The sequence below is a fragment of the Aulostomus chinensis genome, chromosome 6, assembly GCF_037954235.1.
Source record: "Aulostomus chinensis isolate RoL2024-O1b breed Wild chromosome 6, RoL_Achi_v1.0, whole genome shotgun sequence".
Classification (NCBI taxonomy): domain Eukaryota; kingdom Metazoa; phylum Chordata; class Actinopteri; order Syngnathiformes; family Aulostomidae; genus Aulostomus; species Aulostomus chinensis.
Window position 1 is genome coordinate 8614710 of NC_141325.1, and position 19800 is coordinate 8634509.

A 19800-nucleotide genomic window follows, 5' to 3' on the forward strand; every position below is an offset into this window, starting at 1 on the left:
CCTCACCTTCCGGGGCAAAATCTGGACCAAAAAAACATCACACAAAAGACAAACATCATAAAGAGAGGCTCTCGAGAGTTCTACATGGATTTATTGTCATAAAAACAGACATTTTCTTTCCATTTAGACGTTTGATGTAAATGAATATGAACATGACAGTGCAGATGTTGGTACTGCCCCAGGGAGATGTGTTGGTTCAACTTTACAGTTTCCAGGAGAGTTGGCAAAATTTGGATCTCTAAATTAAACAAAATTATGATGCTCTGCAGATTGACCTTTACAGCAGAGACAAATACCAACCAGTAGTCAAGTCAATTTCTTGCTATAAGGTTTGCAGAGTTTGTTTTTAATCCCTGTTCAGTTACACAGCTTATTTTTCGTCCATGGAAATCAGTGATATGCTCCCATCACAGTTATAGCAACTCTCCTCAAGCCTTCAAAAGATTGGAAGCAGCTTTTAAACACTTCTATGCACAAAAGCACCTTGGTTTGTCTGACACACACACGCACGCACACACACAGTCCAGTAGTAAATCTCTGAATTTACGTGTAATATCTTTATCAGGTGAAGAAAGAATGGAGTGTGTCAAACACTCCTATATATACATTCTCTCTCTCTCACACACACACACACACACACACACACACACACACACACACACACACACACACACACAGATTTCAGGCATGGACTGAATCAGAGCCACAGTTGTAGCTGAAGGTTGGATCTTTGATGCGCAGTCACACAGACCTGTGGTCAGGAGCAGAATCAGATAATCTTGACCACGGGAAAGTATTTGTGAGCCGTAAAGTCGAACTCCGGGAGTACCTACAAATATAGACAAATGCTTTAGTGTCTGAATATCCAGATGTTTCGCTAGACATTTTAATCATTAAAACACCAACATACATGCAAAACTTTTAAGAGAATGTGTGAACTAATACCTTTGTTTCCTTCTTGTGTCCTCCAGCCAGGAGCTTCATTACTACAATGTTGGGTTTAGCCACTTTCAGTATACGATTTACCTGGAATCAATCGGATCAATATCAGTTATTCATGTCCGAGCACATGGGAGAAAGTATGAGTTTGAGCATAAAAACACAGGTGGGGCCTTGAGTTCACGCCAATCTCCAGGTGAATGTGAGGAAAGTAGAGTAGGAATCCTCCTGCCTTAGCAAATCAAGTTCCTACTCCACAGACCAGCAACAGCACACATATCAAAGGGTTAGCTTCCTGACCTCTGGATCTGGACTGGGAACATTCTCTAGGATGAGCTTGGCCTGCTGGAAGTGTTTGCTGGCTGCCATGTAGAGGTCAGCAGAGCCTGGTGGAGGGTTGTACTTCTTCAGATCGGACATCTCCTGGAACAGAGCGAGCAAAAAAAACCCAAAAGCAAGCAAGAATACTGTGAGTAGCGGAGCAGAAGAGTACAAATCCAATGGGATCAAAGAAAAGGGATGCAAGGGAAATGTGAATGCCCTGCTAAAATATTAACACACCCACAGACAAACAGTACCTTGAACTGGATGTAGTGCACAGGTGGGGGGGTGACGACACTGTTGAAGGGGGCGAAGCGGTGCTCGTAGCGAACCTGCTCACTGTCCAGCTCAAACTGAGGCTTACGCACCTTCCCGTCCATGTCCAGCGCCACCATGGTCTGAGAGAGAGAGAGAGAGAGAGCCTCAGTGTGTGTCAGATAGCCTCAGAGGGGGTCAAAGTTCATGGGCACTGGTGATCTACCTTGTACATGCCAGCACACATGTTCTGGTAGGCTTGACTCATGGTGATCTCTTTACTTAAAGGGCGAACTGCACAGGAGAGAAACATGTCAACTGTAACTATTCTTCTCATCTATGAGGAGGATCAGTATGTTTTTCTCAGCAGACACAGAAGATCACATCTCCATAGACAACAGAATATTTTGACATTTTCCCTTTTCAAAATACGAAGACTCCACTTCGGTGATGACACGTACCTTTCTTCTTCTTCTTGGTTTTTTTGCTGCTGCGTCCTTTCAGCTGCTCCTCCAGGATCCGCTCCTCGGCCATCTGAGAGGAGTCTGCTCTGCTCAGAGTGGACATCAGCCAAGCGTAAAGGAACTCCGACAGGTACCTGTGGTCAGGAACTAAGATTTACTCACACACATCAAGACTGTGCATGGATCAGATTTTTCTGAGTTACCACTTAGTTCTGTATCTACCAGTAGATGTAGTAATATTCGTGCATGCTGTAGAGCTCCAGTTCAAAGCCACTCAGCAGGTACTGGATCATGATCCTCAGGTTATGGTAGAGGATCCAAGTGCCTAGACAGGCGAGATGTTGTCGCTGAGGTTCGAGCTTCATCAGCAAGCTGTGAAGCGCTGCATCGACTTTCTCCGCCTGCAAGACAACACGCAGAGACAGAAGATATTTGGCTCAAAATTATACAAACACCTTTGTATCATTGCACAAACCAATGACAGTCATCACTTGACCTGTGTGTCAAAATATATGTACTGTGGTGTTTGAATGTACTTCAGCGTGCTGAAAAAAGGAGGAACACAGCATAGTAAAGCGGTATAGTTGACCTCGTCCTGCAGTGTCGCGAACTCCTCAAGAATGTGACCCAACTTGTCTCTCTGCCGAGCTCGATTATGTCCGTGGATCTGAATCAGACTGCAAAATGGCTGTTGGAGAAGTAACAAACGCACACACACACACACACACTCCAATCACAAAATCTGACGACACAAACAACACTGAACGCCACCTTATTTGCCGACGGTCATCAACAAGGCAACTATCGGCCGGTAGGGATGCACAACTGAAATATTAGTGCATCCCTAGTTCTCATCTAACCATACTTCAAATTGAAGAGAAGGAATCCTGATAAGTGTGCTGGGCAACTGACGTATTGGAATGCACCAGATGTGAAGAAAATAACTTTGAGGCAAAAAGGGACAAACCCTGGAGCAGTGTGTTACAAAGGAGTCGATGTAATCCTTAGCTTGGTGGTTGTTGAACAGACAGCACCTGCAGAGAGAGGGAGAAAGACACACACACACACGCACGCACGCACACACACACACACACACACACACACACACACACACACACACACACACACACACACACACACACACACACACACTTAAGCCTGGCTCATGACAACCTAAAGTGATTAAAGGATTGAATCATTTAACCTCAGGCAGACCTACTTGTAGGATAGGACTGGTGGACTGACGAAGTATCGGAGAGCATCTTTAATCATGTCCTGCATCAGGTGTGTGCCAAACACTTTCTTATTGTCTATCAGGAAGGTCGTCTGGATTGAGGAAAAAACAATCCGTTTAGTTGTCACAATCAGTTTTAAATGCTATTATGTAACGTTATCATTTTTTCTAATAAATCTATCACTGTGGATTCATGAACTACGACAAATTTCAAGGGTCGTCACTCACTTGCAGTAGAGATCTGGAGAGCACGCAGGGAGACTGTTCACTGAACTCACAGAAGAAGTCCTGGCCAAATCACAAAGGTAATATTGAAATCAACATTACAATGTCATCATCGTTGATACTGTTTATATACTCAACATGAGGGAATGTGCTCAGTGGGTGTGATAACACAAAAACTTGTGTTCACCAGTATGCCATGTAGATTGGTGGTGTTGATGACATCACAAACAGTCTTGATGCGTTCGATGAGTTTGCTGAAGTAAGCCACCATGTCGTCCCTCTTGATGATCTTAGCATAGCGAGGAAAGGTCGGAGGCAGCAGTCTCTGGTTGACCAGGGGCTCAAAGCCCATCATGATGGGGTGGTCTGGAACATAGATGGAGGAATTCAAAAAAAATAATTAATGAAGGTGCTGTTTGTCTTCATCAGGACACTTTTACTGAATGTTTTGAGGTAGAGGATGTGTTTCAGACAAAATCATCAGGTGTGTGCATGTGTGTGAGTGCGCTTGTGTGTGCTTGTGTGTGTGTGTGTGTGTGCGGGGGGGGGGGTTCTTTACAACTTCAGGGTTTAGAAATTCATGTGAAGTCAAGCAAAATTCTCAACTGCATTGTTGAGAGTAAATAAGAGAGTGTGTTACCTCCTTTAGTGGTATCATTCTGTGACTGGATGCCGTGTTGAATACTGGAATGAATGGCTGATAGGAGGTCAGCTGCCTGAGCCACCAGCTTCTGAGCCTCGCCCACTGAGCTGGTCTGACAACGAGAGGAAGAACGTGCTGGGTGACTATTATGAGTTCCTGGAATCTTTGCTCAGTATGAAACAGAGTCAAACTCTAAAAATCTGAGTAGTGGTCACGAGCGGTGTGTGTGTGTGTGTGTGTGTGTGTGCGTGTTTGAAAGTGTATTACCTCTTTCTTTGTAAAGGCGATGAGTGCTGTCAGTAAAAGGCGAGTGAACTTGATTCTATTGAAAAGTGCCAAACACTGCTGATGCTGGGGGGGAAAAAAATAAAGCACATAAGGATGCTAGGGAGACACGCATGCAGAAATATAAATACACACATTTCCTTAAAAGTCTTAGAAGGTCCAAGGGGACGCATAAAATGAACAAGGGTGAATTTTATTATGGCTTTGGTGTAATGAAGGAATCCAAATTGGGAGTCTGTTATTCTTCTTCCTTTATGATAACGACTTCAGTAAAACAGCAGAAATTTCCTATAAAGGTCGCATCAATCCCACACTCAAAGGAGATGGAAAATAACGACTGGCTGACCTGAATAATTCAGGAGTCAGTGATGTTCCAATAATAAAGGGCAGGGATGCAGTCTCACTGATGACCTGCATATTACACGTGTCACTACAGTCATTTTTTTTTTTAGGTTTCAGTTGGCCTACAAGGGAATGCATAACTATTCAGAATCCACAGGTGGGTCCAAGGCTCAGTCTGTTCTAGAACATGCTCTGGGACCAGTACCTATGCCACCTTTAATTTTTCAGATTACTTAGTTTTCGAGTTACTCAGAATGTGATAGTTTGCCTGATTGTAAACAAGGGAGAGGTGCTCTGTGGGTGTGGCCATGTCTTTGAATGATTTCTCATGATGATGTTTGACCCAGACCCTTGCATCAGTGTAAAAGTGGCATGCTGTTTAAAAAAAAAAAAAGTTCGCCCTGGCTCTATTTTTTTACTGATTATTTGCACACTCCAACCTATATTTTTGCGAAGCCAAAATAAACAGTGATTTGTTTTTCGCATTTTTGCATTCCATGACCTTTTTTCTCCCCTGAAACCTACAGGAAGAGCACGCACCCTGTGTTCAAATATGTCTGCAAAAAAAAAAAAAAAAAAAAATAGACATGGAAGAATGGCTCACATACCTCGAGTTCAACCTCTGGGTCTCGCTGTTCACCCTGTCGACTGCGTGTGCTCTAAGAGCATAGGAGGGAACAACGCAACACTCATTAGCGCTGGCCAAATGGAAGAGTCATGATTTAGCAGCTCGTAAATCTCACCTTGACTTTCCTCTGTAACTCATCCTCCACGTCTTTCAGCATACCTGGTAGTTTCAAAGCACATGAAGGGAAATCACCCATCTCTGCTCTCCTGAACCAAAAACTTGTGTTATATCTGAGTCATTTAAGTGTGTGTACCTGTCACTCGCAGGTCTGTAACATTATTAGCCATCTTGAAGCCATAGGTCATCGCTTGGAAGTCCTCCTATGAAAAAACATAAAGCAGATCATTATCAGATAATGCATAATAGCAAGTTTGCAGCTTGTTGTTTTAAAGCCTCAAGTTCAGAATTTTTTACTCCTTGTTATTTTCAGTTTTTTTTGGGGGGGGGGGGGGCAGAGGTTACCATGTTTGGTTGTGAGGAATGCCTCCTTCCTGATTCAGTGCCATCACAGCATCCACTGGTCAGGCCATGAAGCGTACCTTGATTTCCTATTTCAATTTCAATTGGTTCATAATGTACTAAATATATTATGATTTACGGAAGGAGACTGAGGCCATAAACTTGAGAGGAAATGTTTATTGAGGTAGTAAATCAAGTTCTCCCAGAGCGTTGTATCTAATTACACTTCTTTCAGTGAGCAGTGGAGCTGCCCCCTGCTGGCCTTCAGTAAACTGCAAGGATAAGGCATTTCTGGATTCTGAATCTTCCAATAAGCCCTCTGCCCTATCGGAGATCTACACACACTCGGACTGTAAAAGATGCTCACCTCCTCGAACACAGCCGCCTTGTTGACCTTCTCTCGAGCAATGTCACAAACCTTCAGGATACCTAAGGCAAAGGCTTTGAGGGCAGGCTCTTCAATCAGGTCGGGGTTATGGACATACAAACACGTGAACACGGTCTGGGCCAAGGAGTGGCCCTCCAGCCATGTGATCTATACACACACACACACAAAAACACACACATGAGTGGATTTTCCTCAACGGTGCTGCTCTATAATTCAATGGGCTCTAAGTATCTGAGCACATGACCTTCTGAGAGTGCGTTCCCTGCCTTCATGTGAAGATATCAAAAAAATTTGATTTATTCATTACACACATTATCAACAGTGCTGTAACAATACTGCATTTATAGGCCTTAAACCTCACCAAACAGCAGAAACATGTGTCTATGATCCCAATTAGTTCAGGAAGACAAAGGTCCTTCACCTTGATGACACGTTCCTGGAGGGGGCACAAGAGAATTATATACTCAAGAGAACAAAATAACCATCAAGACAATGTTGCATAAAAATGTTGAGCCATGGAATTTTAAATTCGTAAAACTCACTGTTGGCATTATGCAGTATGCTAACCTTAATAGCTTGTTCAAAGTTGAGGACTTTCCTGTTGACTTGGTTTCCAATCATTCCTGCGTCCATCTTAGGATCCATCATCTCAATGGCTGACATGGCTTCAAACAGGCCAAACCTGCCACCACCGCACAAAGTTTACTGTCTATTTTGTCGGTGCATGATGTGAACATACAGTATTTTAAATGTTATCAGGAAAAAAAGAATAATCTGTTTCTGTGAACTGACCCCTTACAGGGCAAGTGTGCAAAAGAGAATTGTGTCGTACTCACAGTTTGTCATGAAGCAACTCCCCGAGGTTCAATTCTGCATAATCAAAACACAAGGGAAGAGGAGAAACAGATGAGTCTACTTGATACATACCGTACATACTGTAACAGCACGTTCAGCTCAAACATAGAATTACCAGCAGCACAGCAGCCTGTACCTTTGCATGCACTCTTGAACTCATGTGTAATATCCACCCAGTTAGCATTGTTCTTCATCTTTTCTGGGATGCCCAGACCCCAGCCAGCATCATCATCCTCGACTGATGATTTCATCACCATGGTGATTACTGAAGATAAACACAAAGGGGACCAGAACAGATGGTTTAAATAAAAAATACAGTTATCCCAAAAACCTTTGAAACTATTGAAAAGTTTAGGAATTGAATTGACTGAAATAAAGGTCACGAATCATCTGAGCAGCTGGACCATGAAACTTGCACACTTTAGTATAAAGTAGCCAACAATCATGTTGTTAGTAAAAATCTGAGCATACACGGAGCATGGTGATGGAAATCTTTGCATCCTCTCAGTAATCATCCAGCGCTGCAGTTTGTGCAACACCAATCATCTTAGCAGAAACAATTTAAAGACAACAAAACTTACTACAATAAGAGGTAAGAGTCTGTGGTCTAATGAGTCTAATAACATTGGCAGGTTCAGCTGTCTTTCTGTTTCAGTTATGGACAGAAAAATACCAGTTTGTAGTACGATTCATTTCCTGAGCTAGATATTTCACTGTCTGATGAGTTCTCTAAGACTGGGACAGAACTTTCAGGTTTAAGATATTATCTCAATAACTGCATCAGTTGGCTCTGGTTTTTATGATAGTGAAGTGTAGTTCAATTAAAAAAAAAACATTGAAGCTCAGTCAAGACAGCTACCCATCTTCCTCCAGTATTATAATCTTAAATCTGTCATTCTATGTTATGATATATTCATCCATAATTTACCTTGATCAAAGGTTAAGCTTGGCTCTTGCAAAGCCTGCTGTGTGACATTTGCAATTTTCCACATATTTTTTGTATTTATATTTAACCTCTGCATTAAATGGAAAAGTCCCCTGTAATCTGGGAAAGGAATGAAGCCAAAGTAGGAGCCTTAAATGGTACAAACTGTATGCTTGACTGCCCAGCCTTCTACATCAAGTCCGTGACAGTTAAGGGCAGAGAACGAATCCCACATCTGTACCACTGAATTTGCAGCCATGTGTAACATTTTTTGAAGAGGTATACTTACAGGTATCTTTGTAGACTATGATTCTCACTCAAATTTATACTGAGGTTTACTTATCAGTCTAACAGGCAGCAGTGCAACCAGCGATCTCAGAGACTGTTTGCGCACCATCATAGAGAGGTAATGTACCTTTCGTAACATACCGCATTATTTTTGGTCAAAGCTTAAAGGAACACATGAAACACTAAGTGGAGCGTAGAGCCTTGATGACTCGTACATATTATGTACATATTTTAGTTACATAGGGCACATGAGCTAGCAAGATATCATTATCGTTAAATTAGCTTGTAATATCGTGTGCTAACAAGCTAATATTGGCCACAGTGGACGTGTCCGGTGAAAGTCATTGATTAAATACGTCGTTCACCTTAAGAATACATCCCAAATACAACTGTTGTTGTTACAAAGCAATACTCCCGCTGAAAACTGAGACATACCTTATTGTTTTGTTTTGCATTTACCATGTAGCAAATAATGATCTCTTCAGACTGTACCGCTAATGCGCACAGATTTTACGTCATCAAACACTGTCAAACTGGGAGATGTAGTCCTTTCATGTCCTAATTAAATTCGAGCTCCACCGAAACATTTGTCGTTTAAAAATGTCCGTTTATTGTACAACCAGAGTTGTAGTTTGTAAAGAAGACTTACATTTTCTTAACGTAAATGTTGTCACGCTCGTCTCGCCATATTTGCAGTGCCTGCAGGGAAGTAACGTAGTCTCGCGTTGTTAACCGACAGCCCGTGACAGTTGGGCTGATCTCGTCACAACATCATCAGGGCGTTTCAGGCAACGCTCACTCATACTGTGGCGGTCCCACTTATCCCAGAATTGGTCAACCCTAAATAGGACAACGGTTCCTTCCCATGCAGGTTCGTGAAAACCTCTTTCTTGTGACGATTACACAAGACGACTGCTTTTGCTAACGTGACTTAGATGTGCTTTAGTTCGCTTTATTGTTAGCATAGTACCCCGTTAGCTAGCCAGCTGGTGCACAGATAGGGTCGTCAATGAGTGACTAGTGTAGCAGGTGCAGCGGCTACCAGCGTCAGCTTGGCTACCTAACTTAGTTAAGACATTGCGAAACAGTATAGCCTAGCTTTTTCATATGCTAACAACAACTTAGTCGCACACATCGTTCCTGTTTTGGCTAGTGGCGACAGTCAGTGTTTTCTAACTAGATTCTGGAATGTAAAAGGGATCCCTGTGGGTTTATTGTGCTCGGGCTACCATCTGTCCTGTGTAAGCCCCACTGCTCAGCTTTCACGGTAGCATCTACAGCTAGATTATTCCCAGTGGTCAAGGCCTTTTATTGTCAGATATTTAATTTTTAACATCCTCATTTGTTTGGGTTGGTAAGTGTGATGGTGGACGGTATCGGCAGCCCCCAGAGCCCATTAGTCTTTTTTTTGGGGGGGGGGGGCTATTGAGCTGTGAACAGCAGCGTCTGTTGCGTGGTGCCTTTTCAAAATTGAACTGCTTTTATTGTCAGTCATTGAAATACTCAATGTAACACAGGTGCAATCTGAATAAATGTTCATTTTATCTGGTGGAAGTGTAGTCTAGTCTGAGAAGTCCCTACTGTATTGTTTATGCTTAGCTCTTAAATGTTCCCATGTGTTAAATTTTAACAGCTTTAAATGTAAAATGGCTGAAAAGGAATCACACAGCAGACGCTGTTGTCCACAGCTCCATCAGGCTTTGACCTGACGTAAACGTTGGAAGCTCTGTCATTATGTCATTCAATGAACTGGCATACACTGGAGTAACTTGCAATGTGGGTATGTAGGAAATGTTGCATTATGTATAGGTAATGCTCCTGTTCAGATTACCTTGTCTACTGCTCTTTTGTCTAAAGATATCTTCGTGTTGTTTTCAGTTGGTTAGGAGGAGCTGAGTCTCTGAGGTAGTTCCATCCTCCTCAGTGGACATGAGCCATCTCTCTGCCGCAGGCACTCCCTGCATGAAACAATTAAACATATTCACAGCTATGGGCAATTTAGATTTATCATCATCTGGTTGCAGCATTGAATGTAGCCTAAATTTTTACTGAGATAGTTGCCACAGACTGTAGCGCAAAGGTTGATTCTGTAAATGTATAGAATTGTGCACTATGCTTATCTTTTTGTCAAGGTTGAGCAGGGGCCAGGAGATCACAAATAGAGGGGGCCCCAAGTGAGTTGTAGTCAGATGAAGCATTATGATTGGATGATGCCACTGATGACCGCCAGCCAGATGATGTCATGAGATTAGTCAGAGAGGATTTGTGACATAAAGCAAACCCAATAATCTGGGAATAAACTGCCATCATCCGTTCACTTGCCCTCTCACCAGCAGCAGCAATGGTTTCATCATCTCATCAGGAGGCCTTTACAGTGCACAACAATTACAACTTGCACCACATTTGATAAATTTGCACAAAACTGAGGGTAATGTTGTTATTTAGACTGCGGTCTTAAACTGACAAAAAGGAATGCGCTTTTTTTGACAGCATCTATAAACACACTCGGCTCCACTGTCATCATTAAAGTCATTTCAACCTTGTTGCATCATCACAAAGACAGCACTGAAGACACGTTTGAGTCTTTTTAAAAAAAATCCAAACGACAGCTTGACATGAAAATGCTTGTGAATCAATTCAGGCACCGTCACATTCAACATATCTTTTCTTATTTCTTTATTTCCTTTCTCTTGCAGACGACATGAAATGTTGATGTGGTAAAAAAATGAACAAACCCAAAATGGCCTCAGAGAAAGGGTAAGTTGATTAGCCATTCAAATGCAGACAAACACAATTTCATATGCATGCGCAAACATACAGGTTCTCCTCTGTCAAAAGCATCTTGTATTCTCTCTCTCTCTCTCTCTCTCTCTCTCTCTCACTCTCTCTCTCTCTCACTCACGCACAAAACATGCTCTCTCAAATTGAGAGGTTTGCCTTAATTGTTTTCACTGGTACTATTTCTTTCACATCCCTCTGCGTGAGTGTGTACCTCTGCAGTTTGGTGTCTGTGGTGCCACTGTTTGTGTGTTTGTGTAGCTCAGTGCCGTGTGAAGGTTCAGTGGACTTCCTTAAATCATCCTGTGTTTGCTTTGATCACTAAAACAGCCTGTTGTACAGAGAGCATCAGTGTATTATCAGCTTTCAATATTTATACTTCATTTTCTTGTAAATCTGGATTCATCATGTTAACTGATGCAACGTGTTTATTTAGGCCTTATTTAGCCAGCCCCCTCCCCCCTTCACTTCTCTGTCTTTATAAGGACATATCAGAATCTCAGCTCCACAGGGTACAATCAGAGTTGTGGTTCTCTCCCATATTCGTGGTTGCTGGACCAACAACTGACCTCTCACCTTGTGTTTCCAGCTGAGTGCCACGGAGCTCAGATTAAAGGAGGAAGAGAATAGGTCACAGTCCCACAAGTGGTGACACACAGAGAGACAGTGCCTCTTCTTGACATGAACGGAAGGGTTTCTAAATGTGTATTAAAGCTAAACTTGTCCAATAGTGTGCTTTTTTTGTAGAAAGAAATGTTTTTTCCTGCTTATTTTGGACATACTCTAGTACACATACTCCCCATTGTCTACCAGTGCCAGCTGCTTGTACTCGACCACATGAATGACTACACGTAGGGTTGCAAAGAAAAATATTCCAAAACTGGTAACTTTCCATGGGAATAAAATGGAGATTTTGGGATATATTATATAACAGACATAGATATAAGCATTTTGTACTCTCACAAACACATGCATGCAAACGTTTGCAATACACATTTCAGAAATTGCATATTTTGACTCCATCTCTGTGAGTAGAACATTAACGGATTTATCCATGTAACGGTTGCACTCACAACCGCCTGATGTCGGCGGGATTTAGAGGATGATGGAGGCTACGGGTGCAAGGGCCAGCTACATCAAGAGCATGCGAAACGGGACAGAAAACTTGTCAGTGGAAACTATGCAAACACTTTTTGATTTGATATTTCACGAATACATTATTGATCAACTGTGATTAGCCCAGCAATAGCAACATGTACCTGAGTGGATGTGGTCCTTACTGTAGGTCTTATAACAGAGTGAAAGATGCAACACATGTGATGGCAGAATGCAGGCTTGAATACACCTGATTTAATTTACTCCAAAATGTTTAGTTCATTTGCATTAATTCCCATATACTGTCTGGAATGTTTCCAGAAACTTTCCACCCCTTTGCAACCCTTATTACACTGATCCATTCTCTTGGGCAGTCACAGGGAGGAGTAAATCTTTTTGCTGGTTTTCTGTCTCCACTCACTGTTTTGTAGCTGAAGCAATCTGTTGCTAATACTGACCTCTGCTCCTTCCAGATGGACTTAAATATGCAGTCTCTGGATTTATCATGTGTCCTAATATCTTTACAGGAATGCAGTTAGAATTCAAATAATCCTGTTGCGTAAACTCTCCCTAAATGCACCATGTTTGTCTGTATCAGTGTCCCCAGTACCTCCAGGGTGCTGATGCTCCTGGGCCAGCTGGAGAGGATGAATGGAGAGTCCATGATGAGAGATGCTGAGATGGCACGACACATCACTGCAAAGATTCTGCATCTCATACAAACACAGGGTGAGAGTGAACACTAACACACAAATACGCAAATGCATGTATGCAATGTACTTTTATTTGCATGGAAACAATAGAACAGGCCTACTCAAATGGTGGCCCACGGGCCACCTGTGGTCCAGACTCAGCCCCCATGTTGCCCAATCTGTGGTCCAGAAAAAAACTGAGAAAACCAGGGGAAAAACCAACTTTGCAAGCCCTCAAAAATTCCGACAGTTGAACAGACTGTGAATGCAACTTTCTGCACAGCCCAGCAACCCTCAACCCACACCATGTTTTTGTGTCTGTTGTGTAGACAACGTGGTCATAGAAGAACTAATGGTGGCATTAGCCTACTTTGATTTCTTTCCATAGATGATACAGGGATGCTCCGCAAAGCGTGGGTTAGTTTGATTGGGATAATAAACTTGAGTTGATTTCACTTGGCCATATGGTTTATGACTGTACTTGTGAGTGTACAAGGAAAAAAGTAAAGACAAAGTTCCCGAGGTAGTCTTTGATGATGGCTTCGCTTTCCCTGCAGCTGGTGGGTGATGGTTTTCAAGTGTCACGGTCATTCACTGGCTCATCTGTATCACGAGGACTAAACTCAAAATGTGTTCTTTTTTCCCTCTGAACTCCCGCCGTTCACCCTCTCCATCTGTCTCAGTTCAGCCGTCTGTTCCACCAGTAGACTGACCTCTGGTGATGCATGCAGAGCACTGCAATGCATCACCTTAATACGCACCTCCACATCTGTTACATATATCCTCATATCTTGATACTGCCAGATCCATCCAACTTCTGAAATGTTAGAATTTGCAGCTTCTCTCAGTTCTGTATGGTGAATTTCTTTGCACTTTGACCTGATGGTTGGACTAAACAGGCAATTTAAAGACATGACAGGCTTGCATTGCTAGAACTCATCTAATATTGATGAACCTCTTCAGTCCATTTGTCTGCCTCTCAAAGTTTTTTATCAGGTTCAAACATGGAAATTCTATGGAAATTAAAAAATGAATAACTCCTCAATATGAATCATGTGAATGATGACTGACTGAGTAGTCAAGTAAAATATAAAACAGAACTCGTTTAGTATCGTTAAATCATCTTCTACACCAAACCGTTTTTTTTTTTTTTACTATTGCATCCCCATTAACTCTTTACTTGCCATGGACAAGATTTTCCATCATTCCATATTTTCACTCTTACATGGTAGAGGGCGCTCCTTGGAAAATTACACTTCCAGGTCCAAAGCAAGCAAAGAAGACCGGGAGACGCAGCAGATGGATCAGTGTTGCAGTTCTCCAGGGGTGCCGTGGAGCCGCACCAGGCTGACCTAGGAGCATTATAATCGGGTAGAGGAGGTGGATGGATGTTCTGATTGTCCAGGGAGGTTGTGCACCTCCACTAGAAAACCAGGGAAAGAATAGAAAGAATGGAACACAAAAAAATATGTGTGATTGTCACTTACGACTGATATATGGACGGACGCATCGATCACATTCCATACAGTACAAAGCTGACTGGAACAGCTGGTGGGGGAGTGACAAGCTTACTCAGGTGATCTATTAAGTGACTTTTTTTGACTCAGAGGAAGAATGATTGTGTCATTGCTTAGGATTTTATGATTTTTAGACCAAAATAGCAGATTGACAGGGTTTAACTACAAACTCCAAGTGATGATGGTTTGACCTTTTTAGCGCATCAGTCACAAAAGTGGATTATCTGTAATTTCTAAATAAAGAATCGTGTTAAATCATTCAAACCCCATTCGACCCTACAGGCACACAATCAACTTAGCGCATTTTGAATTGCCATGCCTCATTTTCCCTAGTTTGTGTCATTTCACCTCCCACAACCTCTCTCATCTTCATAGCAAACTCGTGGTTATGCATCCTGACTGAAGGGCTCAGCGGAGCAGCCTTCCTCTGTGACCCTGTCAATCAGGATATATCAGCTGCTCCTCTCTCATCTACTCCCTGGCTGTCACTCCCAGCTTCAGCCTCAGCTTGAAATGTGCGTGTGACGTCAGTTAGGGGGAAATATGTGTGTGGGTGGGTGTTGACCCTGCTCATAGTAACTATACACCCCAGGCTGGACTTTGCTGTACTCTGTATCATGTTCAAAGTCCTAGGAGTTTAGTGGTCAGTAAAGACATTCCAAGGTGAAGGATAGTCTGGGATGTTTGAGGCTTTAGTGGAGAATCGTTTCAGTTTTGGAGGCAGTGTTTTCACTCACAATGTCTGATTTCATGTCGTGGTCCTATGACACCACGTATTTTCCATTCGATGCTGAGTGGGATTAAGGGGCAGCAGCAAGGGAAAGAGGAGAGGACGTATATAGTTGTCAGTTTTCTATAAGAGTCATTTCAGTTTCTAGTGGCGTGCAATGGGAGGTGCTGATTACTCGGGTCAGAGTGTCCTCGCTGTGTCGGTACACAGTCGGAGAGTTGGAAGTTGCACCATCAGGCAGATGAAGTTTTCAGAATGTTTTGAGTTTTGGTTTTTAATGTAGACTCTGGAGCATTTGGATTTACATTCCTGAGAACTGGTGTAATCTTTTGGGAGTAGAAGGCAAAGCGCCTGAATTTTGGACAAATAACACCCTTGCACCTAAAGCGCACCTAAACGTTACTCTTGAAATGGAATACCGCTACACTAGGAAACACTATCAGTCTGATGTCTACCTGGATTCTTCAGGTAAAATTATAAATGAGGAGACAAAAAAAACAACCTCTTTTGCCTAAAGCATCCGAGGAGGGGCGGAGATGTTTACTTTGCTGTTCTGTATTTTTTTCCATTTCCTCAAAATTCATGTGCAGTCTTTTTTAGCAGTTAGTCTTTGCTGATAAATAATTGTAGTAATAATGCAGTAATGGGTCTCAAGTTGAATTATTCACATCGACCAATTACTCTGGAACTCCTGTTGCTTGTACATTTGTCACTTTGAATTATGCTCTACTTCTGTCTATGTATTTTTAATGTTATTTATACACACTGCAAATATTCAGAATCATAAAGGGTTAGACTTGAATATACATCTTATTTCTTAATGCTTTTTTCGGCATTCTTCTTCTATGGTTATCCGTCTGTGGTAATTTTTTTCTTTTTTTTTTTTTTGGTTGAAGATTCCAAATGCCATTCTTCATTTTGAAGAAAGGTCTGGTATGACAGAAATGCCTTTCAAGGTCAACATTCTCCGAGGTGTGTTCGTGTGTTCGTGTGTGTATGTGTACGTCCATCAGCTGCATTTCCGATCTTCAGTTGAACTTTCACATGCTCTGTGATGAAAGGTCATAAATCAGGAAGGCTGGATATTTGAAATCTTGCACGTCCTTATCAGTTCACATCTGCAATATCACCGTGTCACTAATAAGCACAAGTGTGCAAAACCTGATTCTTGTGATCAACACCAAGTGAGGCAGCTTTCCAGATGAGTTATTTATAATATGAACTGAGCAAAAAAAAAAAAAAAAATCTCACGCTGTATTGAGATATATTTTTCCACCAAGGCTTTCTGTACTTTATTTTACTTATATTTTAGAACATTCTTTAAAAAAAAAAAGAATCATTTTTAAAATGTCCTTTTGGTCTTCTGAAGAAATAATTGAAGGCTTAAGTAAGTTTGTTTCCTGGGTTTGTGTTTGCAGACTTCGCATTTGCTTCATGACAGGGCAGGACCGCTCACTGAGACCCCTTCAGAGATGTTAGGAATCTGTCAGCTCTTAAATCATAGGGTAAACTTAGGGTTTGGCTTAGGAAGTGAGGTGGTGGAGGAGAAGAAAAGAAATGAAAAAACCCAGCAGGAGACGACCGGCCTTGTCTGTTGTTGAGTTCACGAGAGAAGCCGATGGGAGATAAGACAACCCAAGTTTGCAGAAATTAATGTTTGACAATTTTACAATTGGTCTTATATAGTAAAGTAATGTAGCCGAGGATCCAGGGTTCAATACGCACTTGAAAGGCAATGTTTTTGGTCTCATAGAGAAACAAAAGTTATATTAGGTTGTGTGTCTCAACTGACTTTGAAGTGCACGCACACACACAGCTCATCAGCTGTGTCCTCTCCCTGACAAAGTGCAGACAGGAGTGCAGACCAGAGACCATAAATGACAGAAAAATGTGGTAACGGGTTTGTTTATTTATATCATTTATTCATGTCAGCCCAGTCTGACTGTCTGTGCTTTGCTGTTATTTGTGGGTGTTGTTTTTTCTCTTCGTCTTAATGGTCAAATCAAATTAAATTTAACCAAAAATGTGACCCAAAAACCACAAAACCAACCAAACTTTGGTCAAAGCGCTGCACCCTTATGAAAGCTGGAGTCTTTAGGTGTCTGAGAAGCTTCTCAGTCGTTCTCTACACTGATGGTAACTGTTATATCTCACATGTCACTTCTTCATGTCTTACAGAGAAAAGTGGAAAGGAGGTGATGTCCAAAGGTTCCAGTGGCATGGAGGTCATCCTGGCTTCACTGGAGGTTAGCCCACTCATCATTAACACCTCAGGACATCAAGACTTTCCAAAGGGGATATTTATGACTTTGATAACCGGCTTGTACCGTTTACTCCAAATTCCCAACCAATAGGGGGCAGCGTTTTACCTCGAATTTGGGGTGTCCGCTCCCATTGTAAGAAAGAAGGAATTCTAAATTTTGTAGCTTTCAATTAACAGGTTTCTTTCTGTTTATAACTCACACCTCTGGAGCTTCGGGTGTGGGTAAGGAAAACCAAAACGGAACAGTGGTCTCAAACGGCCCCGATGGGTTTGCTCGGTGGCTCGGGAGTCCGGTCCTGGCAGTAGAAATGGAGCTGAGCCTCAGCTCCTTCGTGCTACAGTGATTCTCTACTGCTTCTTCAAGTATTAGATGATATAATAAGACATGATGGAGCATCGCCACCGAGGTTACATGTAGCCCCCCTTAAAGCTTAACTTGCACCGTATTGTTGCTAACTCACCTGGAGCCAGGCAACTCAAGTCCAGGTGGAGCTTTTTAGGTCAGTTAACAAACAGCCTGAATGGAAATACACCCAGGGTTTAACCTGAGGACTAAAAGGCACTTAGACAGTGAACAGCTACGAGATGAAAGTTGTACTGTACGCTGTACTGTACTGTGTGTGTCTGACAGTGCACTCGGGATGTCCAGACCACCCTGAACATCTTGTACATTCTCAGTGAGCTGCTGACTGCAGGTGAGTAGTTCGTTCATGTCCTGAATTCAACTCAAAACACAATTGCAGACAAAATAAAATGTGCAGAGAGTCAAGGACAGGTTTCTTCATGCTGTGAGCTTTGAAATACTTCACTGTACTATAGCATGCAGGTACAACCCTTACTTTATTCACCAATCATGTATCTTATCTGCTTTATGTAATGTTATCTTGGCGAATAAGTGTTTCATCTGTGTACTGTTGATGTTCTCTTCAGGAATCCTTCTTGAGAATTATTTTTTCCCTCCAGCAGGGAAGTTAATTATCCAATGTGTTTTCTCACCTCTAACGTGTTTGCATTGGTTTTTCTCTGTTCAGGCAGAGGTCGCAGGGTGGGAGTATTCGTATCAAAAGGAGGAACAGGAATATTATTCCAGATTTTAATCACAGCCAGTAAAGAACTGCCCCCCTGCGAGGAACTCATGCTGCAGCTTCACTCACTGTTAGCCAAGGTTGGCCCTAAAGGTAGGTGAAGTATTATCGTTTTATACAGTAGCATTGCAACTAGAGGCTGCTTGTCATTGAAATTTGTAAATGTTAAAAAAAAAAAAAAAGCCAGGTAATATCAGGTCTATATTGACGATTGATGGACTGCATTGTCATTTTCTAAAAGGCACAGAGGTTCTGGATATGTGAGATTGTATCTGCTTGGACACACACACACACACACACACACACACACACACACACACACATACACTTGGAGTAGATGCGTAGTGACCTTGTTGTGTTTATGTGTGTTCAGACAGAAAGTTAAGCGTGAAGGCACGTTTGAGCGGCGCTCTGAATGTCACAGTTGGCTTAATAAAACACAACCTACAAAATGCCAAGCTGCTTCTGCCCTGTCTGCAGGTTCTCAGGGTTTATGCTACCAACTGTAAGTAATTGTAAACTTCATTCTTTTCAAAATGTCACCCTTCTCTCTTGGAGTTCAAGCCATTCATTATCCAAAAATAAGTTTTTACCGCTATTTCAGAAAGCAAACTGGTAAAAATCCTAGAAATATACCGATGACATCACCTTGCTGATGTTTGTTTTTCACCTAATACCTTCCTCTTTTTATTTGTCCTTTAAAGTGGTGAATGCAATGTCACTGGGCAAAAATGGAGTGATTGAACTGATGTTCAGGATTCTGGCGCCGTACAGCAAGATGAACACGAGCCTCCTCAAGTAAGCGGTTGACTTTGTTTGCGGGTCAGCATGAATGGTTTTAATGTAGCATAATAAAAAACTAGTGCCCTGACCTCTTTTTAACAGCTGTTTAACCTTTCTGTCACTCGATGTTTGTTGAACAGACCGTGTAACCCATTTGCCTTGGTTCTAAATCAACAGGGTAGCGCTGGATGCACTAGGAGCACTACTCAAATCCAGTGAGTAAACTAAATCTCAAAGGAGGAGTCTGTCTATGTGTGGTTTTGTTCTTTGCTTTTCCCGGCAACCAGTCTTGCGATCTACTTGACACCTGGCAGATGTCTAGAGTTGCGAGGGACCAAAGGGAGAGCAGTGTTGTATTTGAAGTTGTTTGGATGAGCACTCCAGGTGGCATGGCTCAGAGGAAGAGTGGCTTACCAGCAACCTAACGGTCGCTGGTTCGATCCTCACTTCCCATGGTGACCATGTCCAAGTATCCTTGAGCAAGATACTGAACCCCTAAATGCTCCTGATGGCCCTGTGATGGACTGGCAACCCGTCCAGGGTGAACCCCGCCTCTCGCCCACTGTCAGCTGGGATAGGCTCCAGCCCCCCCATCCGCGACCCTTA

The 19800-nt window shown here is 42.3% G+C and overlaps 2 protein-coding genes across 10 annotated transcripts in view; one reads left to right on the plus strand and one right to left on the minus strand.

Annotated features, from left to right (window-relative positions):
- Positions 1-89: 89 nt before the first annotated feature.
- On the minus strand, positions 90-9036 carry naa35 (N-alpha-acetyltransferase 35, NatC auxiliary subunit). Of its 2 annotated transcripts, none has more exons than XM_086206288.1 (23): positions 8901-9036; positions 7175-7303; positions 7020-7053; positions 6751-6865; positions 6545-6619; positions 6163-6330; positions 5590-5656; positions 5452-5495; positions 5317-5367; positions 4349-4432; positions 4079-4193; positions 3626-3804; positions 3442-3501; positions 3199-3305; positions 2947-3013; positions 2569-2667; positions 2202-2380; positions 1977-2113; positions 1742-1809; positions 1518-1658; positions 1240-1362; positions 946-1026; positions 90-829 (listed from the first exon to the last, which is right to left on the minus strand). In XM_086206288.1, the coding sequence occupies exons 2-23, from the start codon at positions 7293-7295 to the stop codon at positions 770-772; spliced, it is 2175 nt and encodes a 724-aa protein (XP_086062414.1). In that variant the 5' UTR covers positions 7296-7303; positions 8901-9036; the 3' UTR covers positions 90-769. The 2 variants fall into 2 exon arrangements, with proteins under 2 accessions (XP_086062414.1, XP_086062413.1); XM_086206287.1 differs by lacking the exon at positions 8901-9036 and adding an exon at positions 8687-8777.
- Positions 8993-19800, plus strand: part of agtpbp1 (ATP/GTP binding carboxypeptidase 1) — a 30010-nt gene continuing 19202 nt past the window's right edge. For all 8 annotated transcript variants that reach the window (XM_086206279.1, XM_086206283.1, XM_086206284.1 and 5 more), the window contains exons 1-9: positions 8993-9122; positions 10948-11008; positions 12723-12853; positions 17242-17309; positions 17958-18021; positions 18358-18504; positions 18785-18916; positions 19116-19209; positions 19372-19409. In XM_086206279.1, the coding sequence (XP_086062405.1) occupies positions 10977-11008; positions 12723-12853; positions 17242-17309; positions 17958-18021; positions 18358-18504; positions 18785-18916; positions 19116-19209; positions 19372-19409 (706 nt within the window). In that variant the 5' untranslated portion in view covers positions 8993-9122; positions 10948-10976. The remainder of the gene's footprint in view (positions 9123-10947; positions 11009-12722; positions 12854-17241; positions 17310-17957; positions 18022-18357; positions 18505-18784; positions 18917-19115; positions 19210-19371; positions 19410-19800) is intronic.

What these genes read in the sequence shown, in the direction of transcription:
- naa35 (XM_086206288.1), bottom strand. Translation starts at nt 7,295, where the DNA reads ATGGTGATGAAATCATCAGTCGAGGATGATGATGCTGGCTGGGGTCTG. An exon ending in GTTCAAGAGTGCATGCAAAG is followed by an intron (nt 7,054 to 7,174) that starts GTACAGGCTGCT and finishes TTGATTATGCAG; the next exon opens with AATTGAACCTCGGGGAGTTG. An exon ending in GAATGATACCACTAAAGGAG is followed by an intron (nt 3,805 to 4,078) that starts GTAACACACTCT and finishes TCTATGTTCCAG; the next exon opens with ACCACCCCATCATGATGGGC.